General features: G+C 36.6%; 1 protein-coding gene across 1 annotated transcript in view; it reads right to left on the reverse strand.

Annotated features, from left to right (window-relative positions):
- Nucleotides 1-17,724: 17,724 nt before the first annotated feature.
- TAFA5 (TAFA chemokine like family member 5) overlaps nucleotides 17,725-18,732 on the reverse strand; it is a gene marked incomplete at both ends in the record, with an annotated part of 415,000 nt that continues 413,992 nt past the window's right edge. Inside the window, one exon of the mRNA XM_084293440.1 lies at nucleotides 17,725-17,772. Coding sequence (XP_084149566.1) covers nucleotides 17,725-17,772 — 48 coding nt within the window. The remainder of the gene's footprint in view (nucleotides 17,773-18,732) is intronic.

An 18,732-nucleotide genomic window follows, 5' to 3' on the forward strand; every position in this document is an offset into this window, starting at 1 on the left:
AAGCTTGCTTTGCAACATATAAGCATATAAAAAGGAAAAGCAATTGAAGTGGCAGAAGAGATCACAGCAGGAATATTTGTGCTTGGACCTTGAGTACAAAGGTGCAGGTGGGAGATTTTCATCTGAAGAGGATTTTGAGCGACTGCAGATAACAAAACAGAGCAGATAACATTCTGTCCCCTATGAAAAACCAAAGCCAGTTGCTTGAAGCAACATAGGTAGAAAGAATGATGAAAAGGATCACACATCATGTGAGCAGAAACAATGCAAAATAGTGTGATTTTCTCTCTTTTATGTAACGTGTAAGAAACACACTTAAAATAACCCTAGGTAAAGGCCTTGAGCAATACCCCAATTGTATCTGATTTCTTTTTGCTCTTTTAAAATGTTTAGAGGTGTGCACCCCTACAAAGCTAAGCAACAGGTAAAACTAAGAAAGATTTGTAACTGGCATGGAATTATAAGCTTGAAAAATGACTTCGTCTCTGCTCCCTTTTACTCTTCAAATAAAAGCAACTGCAATATTAACATGATTGAAAGTATATAAGGATAGCTAGGGGCTTTCCTCGGGATAGTAAAAAAATAACCTGGATTTACCATTCCCGAGACTTTTCTCTAAGGTAGGAGGCAGTTTCAGACTAAATTGCCAATGCACCTAAGAATCCATTTTTATTAAAATGCAGTAACTTAATGTATACTGAATTCTGAATATTCATACCTATGTGCCCATATTGAGAGTGTACTGCTTATTAACATATCTTAACAGAAACATAACCTTAATTACATTAAAACTTCATGTGAAAAAAAATGCTTTAAATATTTCTTTGTGGTAATAAGAATCAGCTGAAATAATGATCTTCCATAAAATAATGCACATAATGCCACAACGTGCCTCTCCTCATGGAGTAATGTAAGTTTTAACTAAAAAGTTCAAAAGCAGTCTTGTCTGTTTTATACTTAAAGTTTAACAGTCTAATGAATGGGGAAAAGAAAAAAAAAGAAAAAAAAAAAAGCATAACAACAACTTACATCTGCCAGCACTGAAGTCCACAGACAAATCTAAACTGTTACTTTTTCTCCTCTAATTAGAGGAGAGAATTGTTCAGGGGCATCTGTGAGTGACATTTGATTGACAGGCAGCAGGTCTAGAGCAAGGTTAGTCTCACACTCACACTAAAAATTAGAACACTGATTTCCTAAGACTGATTGTGAAAGTTGTTAAACTTCAATGAATAATACATGGAAAAAGCAATATGCTTTTAGATGGAATATTTAGGAAATTTCATCCATTAAAAGAGAGAATTCTAATTTACAAAGCATGAGCTATAAATAGGAAGTTCAACTGCTAGTGAAGGAATTGAATAGTCAGTGTTCACCAGTGAGATACCGTGTCTGCTTATGTATTCCATCTGACAATTTATTGCTTAAGAAAGCAGTCATGTTTCACATCATTCTAGAAAGCAATGTACCACAGTAGATGACTTTTTAACAAGCAATCTTTACAAATATGATGTGTATGGCAAAGAAATCCCAGTATTTAAAATTGCTCTACTTAGCCTTCATTTATGACTTGAGGAGAAAGTAGGAAGTGGACAAGTGTGTGGAGTGGGAGAGGTGGGATATGTGTATGTAGGTGAGGTAAAGACAAATGAAGGAAAATTTTCATAGCCTCATTTGAAAACAAAAGAAAGAACACACACTGAATTCTTTAGTTTGAGTAACATACAGTTATGGTAAAAACAGAAAAGCTAGCATGGTATTAAAAAAAAGTTTAAATGTATTTGGGACACAGAACTAGAAGTCCACAACTGCTCTTAGTCCTTATGAGCACTATGAAAAAAGGCACATTTTCTAAACGTAAAATTTTCTAAAACAGATTTGTTGTTAGACAGCCCTCTTACAGGTACATGCAAAACAACACGAAAGTGTATCAGTACAGATCAGTTCAGCCTTTTATACCTTGATTCTACTCGCTTTCAGTGCAAGCACAAAACTTCCCAGCTTCCCAACTTCCCTTTGCAGACTTTCGAGTCCTCCTATACTTCATTTTGGTAAATGCTTTATATTTGTTTTGTGATAAATTCTTATAATCCCAACTAAAACATCCTTTTGTACATCTGTGCTCATCCTCCAGTTTTCAATTTTGCATGACTATGAGACAGCTGAGATGAAGGATAAAGTGTGGAATTTAAGGGTCAGTATCCCAAATTCATCAATTAAAATATCTTTAATCCCTTAGTGGCAAGACAGACACCTAAACGCATTATAGGTGTAGCATTCTGATTTACAGTGCAAATATAATTAATCCTAACACATACATACAATACAGTAGTTCAAAAAACAACCCGTGTGTCGCTGCCTACTGGAGGCAGAGCAGTCTGTACAGTGTGCAGCATATTGGATCTAAATTATTTGGCAAGATCACCATTACCCTCCCTACCCTGTTTCTATGATATTTTGGCAAGCAGTGCTGTGGTGATCAGATTTCTGCACCAGCTGAAAACAAACAACAAAAGAGGAAAAATAAACAGTGGCAAATATCAAAGAATTTGCTATAATTTACAAATAACTTTGTAGAAATTAAAATATATAAATGAATAAAAGATACAAAAAAAAAAAATAGAACTAATAAAAAAGCAGCTGCAATTTAACTTTTGGAGCTCAGGAGAAGTTTAATTTTTACTTGACACACAAAGATATCAGTCTGGGAGAATCTTACCACCTTACCTAGTTTCATAAGCCACTCACAGAAGTGGGGTAAATTTCCTACCCTTTAGTAACCTCTCTTAATCAGATTTTAGAGACTGCTAAAACTGTGTCTCTTCCATGACAGTCCTTCAACTCACCATTATTGCAATTTCCCTGGGTCAAATTCTGAGTTTATTAGACCTAAATTTAGATATCTGCATGTGATGATTAAGTGTGATCTCCATCAGGGTCAACAAAATCAATTCTGTCTAAATGCAGACGCTTAGGGCCTGTAAGACAACCTCTGTCATCTGCCCTAACCTCCAGATGCTGCTTCAAAAGGCCTTGTGTCATACATGCAAGTTCCTGAAGGTATCTAAGAATCTTGGAGCATCTTGGATGCCCTGAGCACAAGTTCAGGGAAATGAAACCTACCCTTACTCTCTTTTATGTAGTTGAAAAGAGTCCCAGGCAACTCCTCCTTGTGATGCTGTGGGCCTCATTTGGTCTCAGGTTACCCACTAGGTCCTTGTGTAAAGCCATATGCATTGCTGCCCAAGCTATATTCATGTGACTGAGCATTTCATCAGGGTTGAGTCACACAGATGACAGAAAACACGGTTAAGATACCAATCTTGTGATCAGTCCCTGTGTCTAAAAAGCAAGCTAGCTAAGGCTATGAGACAGAGCCTGAAAAATTTGTGTAGGTCCACCCTAAAGAGAGAAATGTGATTGCAGTGATCACTCAGTCCCAGAAGTTCAGGAGGATGGGATTACAGATAAGCATCTTACTACACTATTCACATGTCATTACAAGTGTTATGAGAGCTGTCAATTTGTTTCCTAGAAACATTTTTCTGACCTTTGTTATCTTTCAAGTTTTTTTTCACAATATGAGGATGACAAATAGTAACATCAGACCTGCGAATATTTCAAAATTGAGCTATTTAAGAGACACATCTGGGTTAAATCAGAGCAAAATGCCCTGCTTTCTGTCCCTCACTTGTTCCAATTGTAGGTGTAGAAGAGACCTTGCTGGTTCATAGTTACACAGATGAAATTCAATGAACCTGAGAAGCAAACAAGCTTCAGGTGAAGACAAGAACCAAGATATGGTATTGACAATGGCATTAGTCAAATCCAGCATGGTATGCTCTGAGCTGTTCATCATTGCACCAGTTTGTAATCTAATGCAACAAACAAGCTCCAAGAACCACTAACATGGACCTTATCTTTTCCTATATTATTTTATACTTTAGAACTTTTGTCATTAAATAAGATTCTTGCTGCTGAGAATTCAGAGATTTCTTTTTTTTTTTTTTTTTCATCATAGATTTTCTCAGATTTGAAGAAAATATGGGAGATTTGAAAGATTTCAGCTGCTGGCAGTATCAAGCCCTTGGTTCCTCTGATACGTCTGGGTTTGTGAGGGGGAGGTTCTCAAGACAGAAGGAAGAGATATCACCATGTTTTAGCAGTTACAAGAAAGTACATCAAAGTTAAGGGGATAGGTCTTAAAATATTAACTGTAGTCCAGATGGCCTGTGTGGGTGAAACTTGAGAATGTTTTATGAGAAATCACACAAAACTCAAATGCTATAGAAACAAGACACAAAACAGAAAAAGAGGAGAATGTATTACTGACTCTGCCAGACATGCTAGGCAACATTTCATAAATATCAGATGGAAGAAGTCATGATCAATCTTTCCTTTGAGGTCAGAAATTACATGTCATATAGAACAGAACTAATGCACAAGTGACATCATCTGGTTTGAGTTTCTACTGTCAGTGGGAGACCTATATATTCTCCCCAGAGTAGGTTTTGACTTAGGCTATGAATTTTTTGGAGATGTCAGTGTATCATAGCTAACTAACAAGAAATAGTTTGTGTTTGTCTGACACTAGCCATTTTTCACAAATTAAACAGAAATGAGAAAAAAAAAAAAAAAGTAGGGGAGAAAATCTGCAGTGTGTAGGAGACATTGTGGGTGTGATCCACATATTCCGTAAGATTCACAGGGACCACTTTGGGAATGACACCATAAGCAGGAATATGGTGTTGAAAGACAGCCATGCAAGGTGCGAGCATAACATTGACCCAGCAGTCACATCTGCTTGTAAGGGTCAGCTGCAGCTTTCCTCTACAGACAATGATTAACTCTGTTCATGAGGTTTTCATCACTGCTAGACTCAATAGGTTCAAGAACACATAAAATTATATTTAATAATATCACTTTAGGAAAAAAATATATATTTCAGAAAGTTAAACTTCCATTTCAAAATCATTAAATTACTTTCTCATTTTGTGTCTCAGGAGTAGAACTCTCTAATATGATATCCTATCATGAATATATACTATTTATTCTGACATTTATTGCTTAAATAATTAGCATCACTTGTTAGTTAGAACTGACTGAGATGTCTTATTTTCTGTGTCACAATGTTATCTGTTTGCACTGCAGGAAAAATATATATTACTTCTATCTGAAATATAAAAACCTGGGCTCTAATTATCTTACTGACCTTTGTGCATCTCAGGAATTTGTTAGTCGAGGACACTTTTTAAAGAAAAACAGATATTTTGAGGTGCCAATACAGTATTTTTCAGAGCATACTGCTGCTATGTACACATATCTGGTTATTGTAGCTAGGTGCCACAAATTAGAATACATAAATCTTACCCAGTGCTCTAAAAATGCATTGCCTGACAGTCTTCAAAAGAAAAACATACTTGCTTTTATCATGTAAATGAAATGAAGCATTACCTTTGGAAGACCCTATGTCTCTTTATTGGTGATGGAGAAGGCTAACAGCAACTAGTTTCTCAATTAATGTAACTGGTAAGTGCCTTAAATAGAGGAATGAATCTGGATGTCACTAATTATTGTTTTCATATTTTAATAAATGCAGAATAAAAATCTAGGTTGTAAAAGACTTTCAAGATCACCTAGTCCAACCACCAACTCAACATAATGAGTCCCATCAATAAGCCATGTCCCTTAGTGCCATGGACACCACATGCATCCTAAATACCTCCAGGGATGGGGACTGCACGACTTCCCTGGGCAGTCCATTCCAATGCTTGACCACCCTTTCTGAGAAGAAATTCTTCATATCTAATCTAAACCTCCCTTGGCACAGCTAGAGACCATTTCATTGCATTCTATTACTTGTCACTTGAGAAAAGAGACTGACACCCTTCTTGATGCAAACTCCTTTCAGGTAGCTGCAGAAAATGATGAGGTCTCCCCTCAGCCTCCTTTCCAGACTAAACAACCCCAATTCCCTCAGTCATTCCTCATAAGCCTTTTTTTCCCTAGCCCCTTCACAAGCTTCATTGGTCTTCTCTACACATGTTCAAGCAACTCAATATGTTTCTTGTAGTGAGGAGCCCAAAACTGAACACCGTTTCAGGTGCAGTCTCACCAGAGCCACATACAAGGGGACAATCACTTCCCTGGTCTTGCTGGCTACACCATTTCTCCAGGCCAGGGTGCCATGGGTCTTCTTAGCCACCTGGACACACTGCTGGCTCATGCTCAGCTGGTTGTTGAGCAGCACCCAAAGGTCCTTTTCTGCCAGGAAATGTTGTAGCTACACAACCCCTAGCCTATTCACTTGTTATGACCCATCGGCAGCACCTGGCATTTAACCTTGTTGAATGCTGTACGACTGGACTTTGTCAATCAATCCAGCCTATCTGGATGCCTCCACAGAGCCTTCCTACCCTCAAGCAGATCAACAGTCCTGCCCAACTTGCATTGTCTGCAAACTTACTGAGGATACAGTTGATTCCCTCATCCAAATAACTGTTATTTTATTTTCTTATTTAATAAACAACTGCTTTAGAAGTATGCAACTTCTAAAGAGCAGATGATGTTTTCATCTTCCTAGAAAAAATACTTCAAGGAAAGATATTAGAGGAAAACAGCTCCTTCTTTAATTAGTACGTTTGATACTTAGGGTCTTTTCATTACAGTACAAGCAGGGGACACTTTAATCTAGATTTTTTAAATCAGTGTTAAGTAGTGTTAGGTTTTAGTAATTTAAAGTAAGACAAATACAAAATACAATGCTTATGTAAAAATGTATTTGATCAATAAATTGTACGTTTATTATAACACATCAGTAGGAACAAAAGACAGAATAGAATAGAATAGTTCAGTTGGAAGGGACCTTCAAAGATCATCTAGTTCAACTGCTACATTGTTTTTAATTGGTACTGATATGCCATAAAATAGTGTCAAAATAGTAATGAAAAAAAAAAAAAGGAAAATATCAAGTTTTAACAAACAATTTTAATTTTAGCTTTTATTGTTTGTTGATATACATGTAGTATTTGGGTAAAGAGTTCCATTTTATTCCTGATTGTTCTGCCTTATCTTTTAAAAACTGAACACTTGCACATAACCTAGTTAAAAGGTGAAAATGTGGTGGCAAGAAGGGTTTACTTTCTTACAACATATGCAAGTTTGAGTCTTTAAGCTTACTCTGATAAGGTATGTTTAATCTTACAAATTCTTCATACTGACTTTCAAAGTGCTGGCTCTATCAACAGGTAACAGAACACATTTTCAAAATGATTTCCCATTTTAAGGTATACTTATGTCAATATTTCATTATGCTAGTATTCTCTGAATAATATAACATTTACATATTCAACCAATACACTTTCTTCCTAGATTATTTGATTCAAAATCTGGCACAGTGATAAGTCAGAGGTCTGACATTTGGAATTCTTTGGACTGACTCCAGATGGAAATAAATAAATAAATCCATATTTGCCAGAGGGCATCTTTCTCAAAGTTAGATCAGGCATCCAAGGCCAAACACATGAACTGTAACTGAGCACTTTGCCATCAAAATTAACAAACTGGATGATTTGTACATGATCTTATCATTCCTATCAATGGCAATAGTTTGCTCACATATGACATATACAGTTGTCTGATAGGCCAGAAATACCCAAGCAGAATCAAAACCTGAAAAAAAAAAAAAAAAAAGGATATGGATCATAAGTAAAGACAACTCAGTAACTACAGATTCAGATCTGTATTAAAGTCAACAAAGAGATAATTACATTTTAATTTAAAGCCTCATACATAGTTTGATCTGAAATTAGTGCCAAAATTCATCAAAAACTGTCAATTGCCATTTGCTGTGCTAATTTGAGACATTCATATATTTAAATATAAGTATACATTTTTTTCTGTTCTGCAATCCTGCATATTCTCCTGAGACCATTATAACTGGCCTATTTCCCAGACATCTCTGTAAAGGATAATCTGCTCATGAAAAATATAACATGTAGTGTCCTAAACTGAAAAGTGTGGCAGAACACTTCTGTTTGGCAAGTTGGTGAGTTGAGGGAAAGCAGTGTTTGAATCTCAAATGAGAAAGGTAAACTGAACTCTTGGTTGAGTCCTTGAGGTTTAGAACTATCACCTATAAACTGAAAAGAAAGCTGTTCACTGGTATTCTTAAGAGGGAATAAGGAGCACACTTCTGTAACACGTTATATCTTAGAAAGAGATAAGGGGACTAAGGAGATATATTTAGGTGCAGTATCTGGAATTGGTATGACTATTAACATGACAAAGTTATTAAATTTTATTACAAGTTACATCAGAGAAGCACTCAGCTGAATTGTGCAAGTCTGCAGGTTCTTATTAGAACTTCTTTGGTGGATGCCTCGGAGTGCAATGTCAACTTGTTCACAGATTCAAGTCTATTTTTAATAAGATTATGTGTAAAGAACTACTTAATTAATTAATTAATTAATTAATTTAAAGGACCGCTTCAAAAGAACATCCTCTGTGCTAGGTTGCAGCATCACGTTCTCCCTCCTCCTTGCATGCTACTGGCTACACAGCGGTAAATCTAAATCACAGAAAGCTTAGTGTTTGTTCTCCTTCACCTTTGCCTGTAGACTAGAGATGAGGTAGATTTCAAACATGCACACTGCAAAGAAAATAGAACACAAGTTTCTTACCTCATCAGTAACTATTTTTAATTAGGTTTAACCACTAAATGTAAATTCATTACCCCCAGCATGACATGTTCAGATGCCTTACTGTACTGAATGCTGATGAACCTGAACAGGCTCCAAAGATCATGGATGACTGCCTAATTTTCTTAACTGGGAACTGCAGCTTCCAGTAGCTAAGTAGGATGGCAGCTGTGGGAACTGCTTCCCACAGGAGTAAATTGCAGCAGACCAGCCACTTCCTTATAAAGAGAGTCAGTCTTCAGCAATATTCTGCCTTAAAAGCACTAAATGGCAAAAGTCTACATACAGAGAGGTAGAACAGAATAGCTAACTTCTGATAATTTCACTCTGTAGAAGTTTGGACAGCACAAAAACAAACCAACCAACTAACCAAAACCATACAGAGGTTCCCAGAAATATTAGTCCCCAGGCTAATATTGCCAAATGCAAAATGACATTCAGACAACATAAAACCTCCTGAAGGACTGAATTTTGGCATTTACTTATCAAAAAGCTGGATGATGTATTCTTCTGCTGCTCTAGTTTTTGAAGAAAGTACCTTTGGATTTGTGTTTTCTGCAGAACCCCAGAGTACCAAAATGTACTGGCTCAGTCTCCGTTCAGACTTAAGTGAGTGAATATACACTTAGTGTATCAAACACACTTAGCTCTAAGACAGGTACTAAATTAGTCAGCTTTGCCACATTAACCACACCTCTGGGTCTGTGCAGAAGTAAAATGCTATGCCTGTAAGGAACTTTACTGGGAAAACAGGTTGTTCATAAAATGACAAAAATCAAGGATAATAGTTAAAATATTTGTTGAACAGTCTTGGATTTACGCTTCATCAATAAACCAGAAACATTATATACACAAATATATTGCACTAGAGAATTCACATAAGTAAAGCATTGTTTTTCTGTTCAAGAAAGCCTACATCCCTCTTTGCACCCTCTGGAAATATATTTCCATTAACATTTGTGCCTTAATCTCCCCACCAAATCTATTGAAAAACATTTTAAATACACAATCTTGACCTCTCTGTTAGAAAACACTCACCTCTGTATCAACCATGGTCTATATCATTCAGGAATTTATGAAAAGGATGTCAGAGTGAATAAAGCTGAATGGGTTCTTTGCCCCATGACTTCAAATAATTTTTGAAAGTGATGCTGAATATTTTGAAGGCTGTAGCATAACAGAATATTTACTCAGTAAATATCACTCGGGTCTTATCCAATGTAAATATAGTCTGAAAAGGATGATAAATACAGTATCACAAAATGCAAGGGGAATATCTACATGAGGAGGGAGCAAAGAATACTGACAAGTTTTGCATACGATGGAGGAGCAGATATCCTAGTGAATATCTCTTCATCCTCACTAATCACAAGCTTTAGCCTGCAAATTGCCTTTGAAAAATCACTCTGCAGATGTTTCTCACCAATAACGAATTCAGAAAAACACCTAATTTTATTTTCTTAATGAAGTTATCTTGATTTGCAATTGCTGAAGCACAAGGAGAGTGGAAATCTGAGAAGTAGGGCTAACTGAAATGACTAAGGTCCGACCTGCTCTCAAAAATCTCAACCAGATGTTCAAAAAAAAAAAGCTTTCCTGAATGTCTGAATGTATCATAAAATTAATACACGAAAACGGGAGGATTTATATAGTAGTTATCTCCTACAAAGTTAGAATTCTGGAATTTCATACATTTGTATAATTCTAAGTCAGTGATCATGGGGCTGGCAATAGGAACAGAAATTGAAGGAGAAACAAATATTCCTTTTCTATCGATGGTTACCAAAAAGGGATGACACTGTCATAAGCTGAATAGGAAAGGATGTTCTAGAAACTAGGCAACAGTAGCAAAATAATACTTAGACATTACTTATGAATATGCTCAACTGCATTAGGAGAAATTTAAGAAGAGGTTATGCTGGAAATATTACTATGTAGTACTTAGAAGGTGGAACTGAGACTGTCTTATTAAAAAGATAAAACATGATGCTGGGAGGGATACTGAATAAACTGGAAAGCAGGATTTGAATTCACAATTACCACAACAGATACAATAGTATAGGCTGAAACTTCCTTGATCCACACAGACTATGATCAGTATGGATAACGAAAAAGTATAAAACCGAGGCAGAGGTAAATAACTTTGGAAGTACCACAGACAGAGGTGTCCTATTTGACGTTTCCTCTACAGCTTCATATATTGCATAGCAGTAAGTGAGAAGCTAGTGAGTTTCTAATGCATACTCTGAGGACTGCATTTATTACCCACTAATGCACACTCTGTTGATGTGATCTTGATATTTATTAGATATAGGAATATATTTTTGCAATATTTGTTCCACATAACTATAGTAATGAAATTATTTTTTCAATTACTTGTTAGTAATTGAAAACACAAGCAACAGAGACAGTTAAAAGAGTTGCTGGCCACTTTTTATGACAATCTTGTTTTGACTTTAAAAATATGTATATATTGAAAAATAACCACAACTTTTACTTCTTCTCCTTGTACAAGGTATAGACTCGAAAATACCATTTATACAATGTAATTTTTAAATTGCTCAAGATAGCACAGGATATCTGCTGCTCCTGTATGACACCCACAGGCTGCCTCAGCTCCAAATACAAGGAGGCAAAAATGGACACTTTTTTCATGTTTTACCTTTAACAAACACACATAAATGGGTGAGAATAAAGGAGTCTCAGCTCCATCTCCTTCATTGTTCACCACCAATGGGCTACAGTGCACAAAAGAAGGTGAGTACTGTGTCCTGTATGGCTGTTTGAAGAAAACTACTGCCTGTCTGTGGTGCATCACAGGCACATGAAAAGGCTGGTGTTTCAAGAACTCATATGTAACACAATGTCCCTTATAGAACCACACACCTTAATGCAGCTTTACATGTCACTGAAGACTTATAGTCAATATCCAATTTATTTTTACAGCTAATTTGGGTCCCAGTATTGCCCATTTAGTTGACCATGCAGTGAATGAAAGATTTATACTTAATAAGATAGGAAGTGATCAGGAGACAAACTGTGATCCTGGAAAGCATCTTCATTCCAGCCAGTGCTTCCACAAATACCAACTTCATAGCCTTGTTTTGATCCAAGGGAAGACAATCAAAACCATGTGAAAAATTAAAGGTATAAAAGCTGTATGAATGACCTCTAAGATAGCTGGAAAAAAAAAAAAAAAGTTTATAAAAGAAAAAAAACACATGCACACACCCCACGCTATTGTCCTGCCTTCAAATGCTTCCCCCTAGCTTCAGAGTCACATCTATTCATTTATTTCCACCACGGAAAAATGGAGGGTGACATTTAAGGCATTTATGCTGTGGACGAGTAGTTATTAAAGGCAGCAGATGTACAGAAAATTCTCTGAACAGCATTTCAAAAAATAAGACTTTTTCTTATTTTCATGTTGTTTGAGAAAAAAAAAAAAAAAGAAAAAAAAAAAAAAACGAGGAAGGGGAGAGGGAGAAGGAGGAGGGGGAAAGAGGCCTGGCAAAGTTTCATTTTGCTCATATTATCTTATTTAATAAAAATAAATAAATAAAACTAAAAGCTGCAGATTTAGGTTGTTAGTGAGAGCTGTGGTCATGCTAATATCGGAACAAAAGACAGTCCCATGAATTGTGATATATATAAACAAATCTGCCATAGTTACCTAGCTACTTAATGGTTAAGGTTGCATACTACTCTGCAGCAGAGTGTTTATTTTCTCCTTTGTGACTTTCAATTGCAAGTAATGCAGGTATTTGACATGATCTTACAACCAAAATTCAGTAGAAACCGAAACCCCTGGAAGCACATGTAGTTTGCCTTTCAAGAAAAACACTTACAGTCTTCCTTGAGCACACTTCTCATGATTACCACCTACTGACTGGAATTTAAGTGTAAAAAACAAGGTACAAAATGGGACATGGAATGGCAGGCTGTCCTGTGCTTCACAAAATAATTTCATAGAATCAGAGAATGGTTGAGGTTGGAAGAGCTGGGTTGGTCCAATCATGCTGCTCAAGCAGGGATACCTGCAGAATGTTGCATAGGATTGTGTCCAGGTGGGCTTTGAATGGCTTCTCCTTGGGCTTCTCTCTTGGGCTTCTCCTCCAGAGAAGGAGGCTCTACAACCTCTCTGGGCAACCTGTTTCAGCACTATGTCACCGTCACAGTTATGTTCGTATGGAACTTCCTGTGTTTCTGTGTGTAACCACTGCTTCTCATGCTATCGCTGGGCACCACTGAAAAGAGTCTTGACATCCTCCCTTAAGACTTTTGTATACATTGATAAGATCCCCTCTCAGCCTTCATTACTTCAGGCTAAGTGCTCTCAGCCTTTCCTTATGAGAGAGATGCTCCAGTCCCCTAATCTTTGTAGCCCCCCAATGGACTGTCTCCCATAGTTCCAGTATTCTCTTGTACTGGGGAGCCCAGATCTGGGCATAGCATTCCAGATGTGCCCTCACCAGGGCTGAGAAGAGAAATAACCTCTCTCAATCTTCTGGCAACACTCTTTGATTTTAAATAGATTTTGTTGGGAGGTTAAGACTTCCTACACCCCTCAAATTAAAGCATGTGTCTGACAGCATATGGGATCATTTAATGTGTACACATGCATGTGCACACAGACACAAACCAGCATAAGTACAATATTAGAAGTTTTATTATTCAATTCTACAGATAAACTCAGGGAAAGAAGAGTTCCTCCCATAGCTGCTATGTAGCAGAGCAACTAGTACTCCACTCAGCTGTTGTGTTGTCTCTTCAGCCTTTTACCTCACTACAGCACTCAGCTGTTCATAAAATGGTATTGGCAGGGAAACAATCCCTGCTGATCATCAGAATAGCTAGGACCCAACCTACTTACAACTATAATAATAATAATAATAATAATAATAATAATAATAATTATAAACAGTCATACTCTCAGTTACAGACAAAAGTAGATGAGATACTAAGAGCGCATCCAGGGAAGAAGTGGTTGTTCACTGATCATAACTGGGAAGTTACATTCTGGGCTTACTGCTGGCTTCTGAAGCTTTGTTGATCCCGGCTGTGACTGTAAGCAGGGGCATAGTACGGGAAGTTCTGTACAAAAGTCTTATGTGCTATGTATTGTAGGATCCAGGCCCACAATGCCTTGTACTGACAGAGGAGTACATATGTTTGACATCACTAAAAATAATGAAAGTGACCTAAGGAGATGTTCATGTAAAATCCTTTACTAGCCACAAATGATGACTACAGTGGATTTTATCTGTAAAGTTGACTGCAAATTCAGACAAAGTCTATCACAAAAATTATTTTTAACCTCATTTTCTCCACAGAGATTTTTTTTTTTTTCTGGCAGCATCAGAAAAATGTTGTGTATAATATATGTAGAGAAAGGATATGACTCCCTCATTCCTAGTGATGGTATCACCAGAACATGGTTTGCAGGAACAACACTTAGGAAGATTGTAACAGATTTCCATTCTACTATGTACTCTTGACCTAAACAGAAAACTTCAGTTTCCATTCAAAAAGAATAATTTAAAACTTTCTAAAATATAGTGATTGCATCTGCACATACATATATTTAAATCTGAATGTAAAAATAGTTCGTTTAATTGAATCCCTCTTTTGATATGTTCAGGGAACATTGAAAATGAATTTAAAAAAAAAAAAAAGTGTAAAATAACTATCTTCATAAATCTAAACAACATTAGCATACAATCAGTTCTTTTCCATACATCAGTTGATTTCATCTCTCTTCATCTCTTTTGTCTTATGCTTTGTCACACAAGTGGAACAGTAAGATAAATCAACCATTTATTTGTTTTATTGCATAAATCTCACAGCAATAAAATGGAATTGATCACATAAAGAAATTTAAGATGGGTTTCAGTGAATTCTTGAGATGCTGTAAATTAATCATTCAAGCTGATACTATATTTCCTCATGGGAAGTATATAATAGATCTTTCCCCAACACTTTCCTCCTTTAATATATTTCTAAGTGTTGCTACTATTCTTTTTTTTTTTTTTTCTAAGACGATTAAATCATTAATTTTATCTAGTGTTTTGTGTTACAAAATAACTAAAGAAATTCTCTTCACTACCTAGAAAGAAAATATACAACAAAATTACTTGAAAATTTAAAATACGGGTGTTGATATATTTTCAACGACAATTAAGGCACTCATAATATTTTGTTAAATCAACATAGATGGAACAGAAAGAGGATCCATAAAAATGGAAAGCCATACTGGATGTAGCATGTAATGCTATTCTGAGATCATGTTTAGAAGAATGAAAATCAAGGTAGTCAGCTCATTCTTTGCATCTAATTGATACAGTCCATAATACAGTATTTTAAACCATTAAAAATGTGTTTCATTCATTTCAAAGCTGCTTGATTTATAATACTGGAGAGTATAGCCTAAATTCCCATTGGGAATGTAAAATTAATGATTTTATGTGCACAGTCCTAATTTAAAATAGGACTGCTGCTAAGTCACTGTATGAATATTGTTAGTACAACTTCCTCTTCACTGTCATGTCTCTCTTTTGCAGAGACCTGAAACAATTGTGTTTCAACAATTGTGTCAACAAGTACAGTCTCTGCTTGCTCGTGAGCTCCTTTACTAAATCTGTCCAATATTTCCCAATTTGCACAAATCTTGGCAATTCTGTTCTAAGATTTTACTGTTGCTTTCCAATAAAATTGGAACGAAAACATGAACATTTTTGTACTAGTCCCCACAGTGCAAACAAACAATAATGACAGAGATCTAGGATAAACTATGACCATGAAAATGAAAGCACCTACAGTCTTAAACAACTTATCCAACCTGAGTACTTTATTATAGAAATACAGGATTTAAGCACCCCAAACCAGTGGCTGACAAAGTAATATCCATTCCTTTAATAATCCAATAGTATGTGATGGATTTTGCTTCCTCTAATGCTGTAACTTCTAGAGTGAAAACTGTCACATCTGTGTGGTTTCTAACCTTCAACTCTTCTTAAAAAAATATTCCATGTACTTTTATTACCACAATTACTACTTTCCTTTCTGGTAAACAGCTGGCTGGTGAATACAGGTTGAAACACACCACTGTCAGATTATCAGAATCATCACAAGGGTGATTCACCATAAAGTGGTTTATGTGAATGGAAATGATGTGGGTTGTTTGTTTGTTTGTTTGTTTTGTTTTGTTTTGGTATAGAACAAAGCCAGCAAATTTTTATTTGATTTGGAGTACACTCTACATATATAAACATATATTTGTATATACATATATTTGTATACAGTGATAATGATATAGTTAAACTTGAAACACTTATGAGACAAACAGCTAACAGCATGGAAAATAGTGGTGAACTTTGCTACACAGGGTAAACATTGACAGTAGTAAAAAAAAAAAAAAAAAGTAGGATTTGTATGTGATCCTGTAACAAAACATTTTTTTTTAATGTTTCCATAAAATAACTTAGCTAACTTTTATCATAACTAAATCCTTTCAGATTAAAGACATGGTAACAGTTTTTGGCAACATTTTGCATTGTTACCATAATTTGACTGACACCACCATCTTTAGACACTAGAAGGTATGTGTAAAATAAAGCAAAGGAATGAAACTGAATAACTGATTTCAATACTAAAGCAAGTATCAATTTGATAACTCCTTACTTTAATTACTAGACTTCCCAGATATAGAAGTAAAGGTGTGCTTTCATTAGCATGTTAGCACAGCAGTACTGTTCACTCTTCCCCTTTTTTTACACCATATGCAGTTACTTGATTCAAATCTAAATATGACACTATCAAAGAAGGAAGTGGATAAGCTCACTGGTCTGATAGAAAATGAACCCATTAAAAAACAAAATGAAACAAAACAAAACAAAACTTTTTGTCAGAGCAGTGAACTGAACTGATTTACATATGCAGTTGCTACTTGCAAGAAATGGACAGGAACTTCCAACCAGGCCTAAAGGAACAAGACACTGTATAGCGATATGGGATTGGGCACAATCTAACCTTATATCCTGAGAGAGAGGATTATATTACAAGGGCATTGACTGGGAGAACATCATAAAAAAAAAAAAAAAAAAAAAAAAAAAGTATTCAAAACTTGTTTATCTTGCAGTTTTTGCACAAGCAAACTAGTGATTCCTTTATACAGAAACATCATATATACAAGAATTCAAGGTAGACCCATAGACTATTTCATCAGATCTTTAGGCTTCTCTTATCAGAGATGGCCTTTCTAAGAACCGTAAGCTTCAGCAGAGGGTTTCTGGATTTGAAGCAATTATCATCTACAGTTTCAAGCAATGACATTGTCATGAGGACTGAGTTTTCAGTCTTTTCAGGAACAAGACAGACTACCTTATATTTCACATTAATATAGATATAGATATAGATAGATACTATCTATCACTCATTAACTAAAATAAACTTTAAATTAACTTTACAAATGCTATATAACAGATGTTAAGTACTCTTGTTAACTTTTACCTGCTTTTCCCTTCTCTTTATCTGATATATCACTCCCCGTTTCTTTATCTGACATATCATTTTCATCATTTCACACATTTGAACTGGAAAGTTTTGAGGACAGGGAATATCTCATTTCATATGTACAACAACTAGGGTAATGATTTCCGATCATTTTAGATTATTTCTATATTGATTTTCTGTATTAATAGGAAATGTAACAGCTGATATCAAGGTTCATTAAGACAATTTGTAATTTTAAAGAGGATTCATAAGAGTTGTCCACATCCATGAAACATGTTCCAAATAAAGTTTAATGATGAAGAGAAGAGGTACTGGCCTTCAGGTCTTTTCTTTTAACAAGCTAACAGTGCTTCTTCTTTGCCAGCATTGAGAACATTTTGATTTACAGTGGATAAAACAGGATAAAATGTTTACAACTCAAGCTGGGCAATATTTCTTCAGAGACAGACTAAGCATATCCAGCTCCTAGCTAAAGAACTTTGAATTTATTGTCTTTTATCAGAGGTCAAGCCTGTCAGCTATTGTTGCAATGCCTCAACCTATACTGCACCATCCACAGCACCTGGGATGGAAGGATTAGAGAATTACTTCTTTCCACTATGTGGATCAATAGATAAAACATTCTCACAGATGCCTGTGAAGTTCCCTCAGATTATGATTAATGTGTTCATGATGTTTTCCTGTTGATTCTTCAGTTTCCTACGGAAGTCTGAACTAAGGAAAAAACAAAACCAAAAAACATATTTTCTTCGCTCTCAAGAAGCCTAATTTCCGTACAGTTTGATGGCTGTTTGTGGTGGTTTTACCCTGCTGAGCAGCTGAACACCACCACAATGACTCTCTCACTTCCCCTCTTCAAAGAAAAGGGGGAGAAAATAGAATGAAAAGGGCTCAAGGGTTGGAGAGCCTGCACCAATGTGGGGTCCCTGACATGGGATGCTGTCCTTGCAAAACTGATCCTGCATGGGCTTCCCACAGACAACAGCTCTTCAAGAACTGCTCCAACATGGATCCGTACCACAGGGTCTATCCATCCGCTCTAACCTGGGTCCCCCATGGGCAGCAGCTCCCCACAGATCCCCTGCTCCTGTGTGGGCTCCTCTCCACAGGCTGCAGCTCCGGCCCGGGGCCTGCTCCTGCAGGGGCTCGCTATGGGCTGCAGACTCCTCCAGGCCACATTCACCTGCTCCACCGGGGGCTCCTCCACAGGCCGCAGGGGAGCTGTTGCTATGTGCCTGGAGCACCTCCTGCCCTCCTGCTGCACTGACCTTGGTGTCTGCAGGACTGTTTCTCACTCCTCTCTCTACCAGCTGCTGTTGTTCAGTGTTTTTTTTCCCTTTCTGAAATCTGCTCTCCCAGAGGCCCAACCAATGCCTCTTGCTGTCTCGGCTCTGGACAGCAGCAGGTCCCTTTTGGAGCTGTCTGGAGCTGGCTCTGATCTGACATGGGACAGCTGATGGGCTGTGCTCACATAGGCCACTCCTGAACACACACACAGACACACACACACACACAGACACAC

This window comes from Netta rufina, assembly GCF_964035555.1.
Source record: "Netta rufina genome assembly, chromosome: 1".
Lineage (NCBI taxonomy): Eukaryota > Metazoa > Chordata > Aves > Anseriformes > Anatidae > Netta > Netta rufina.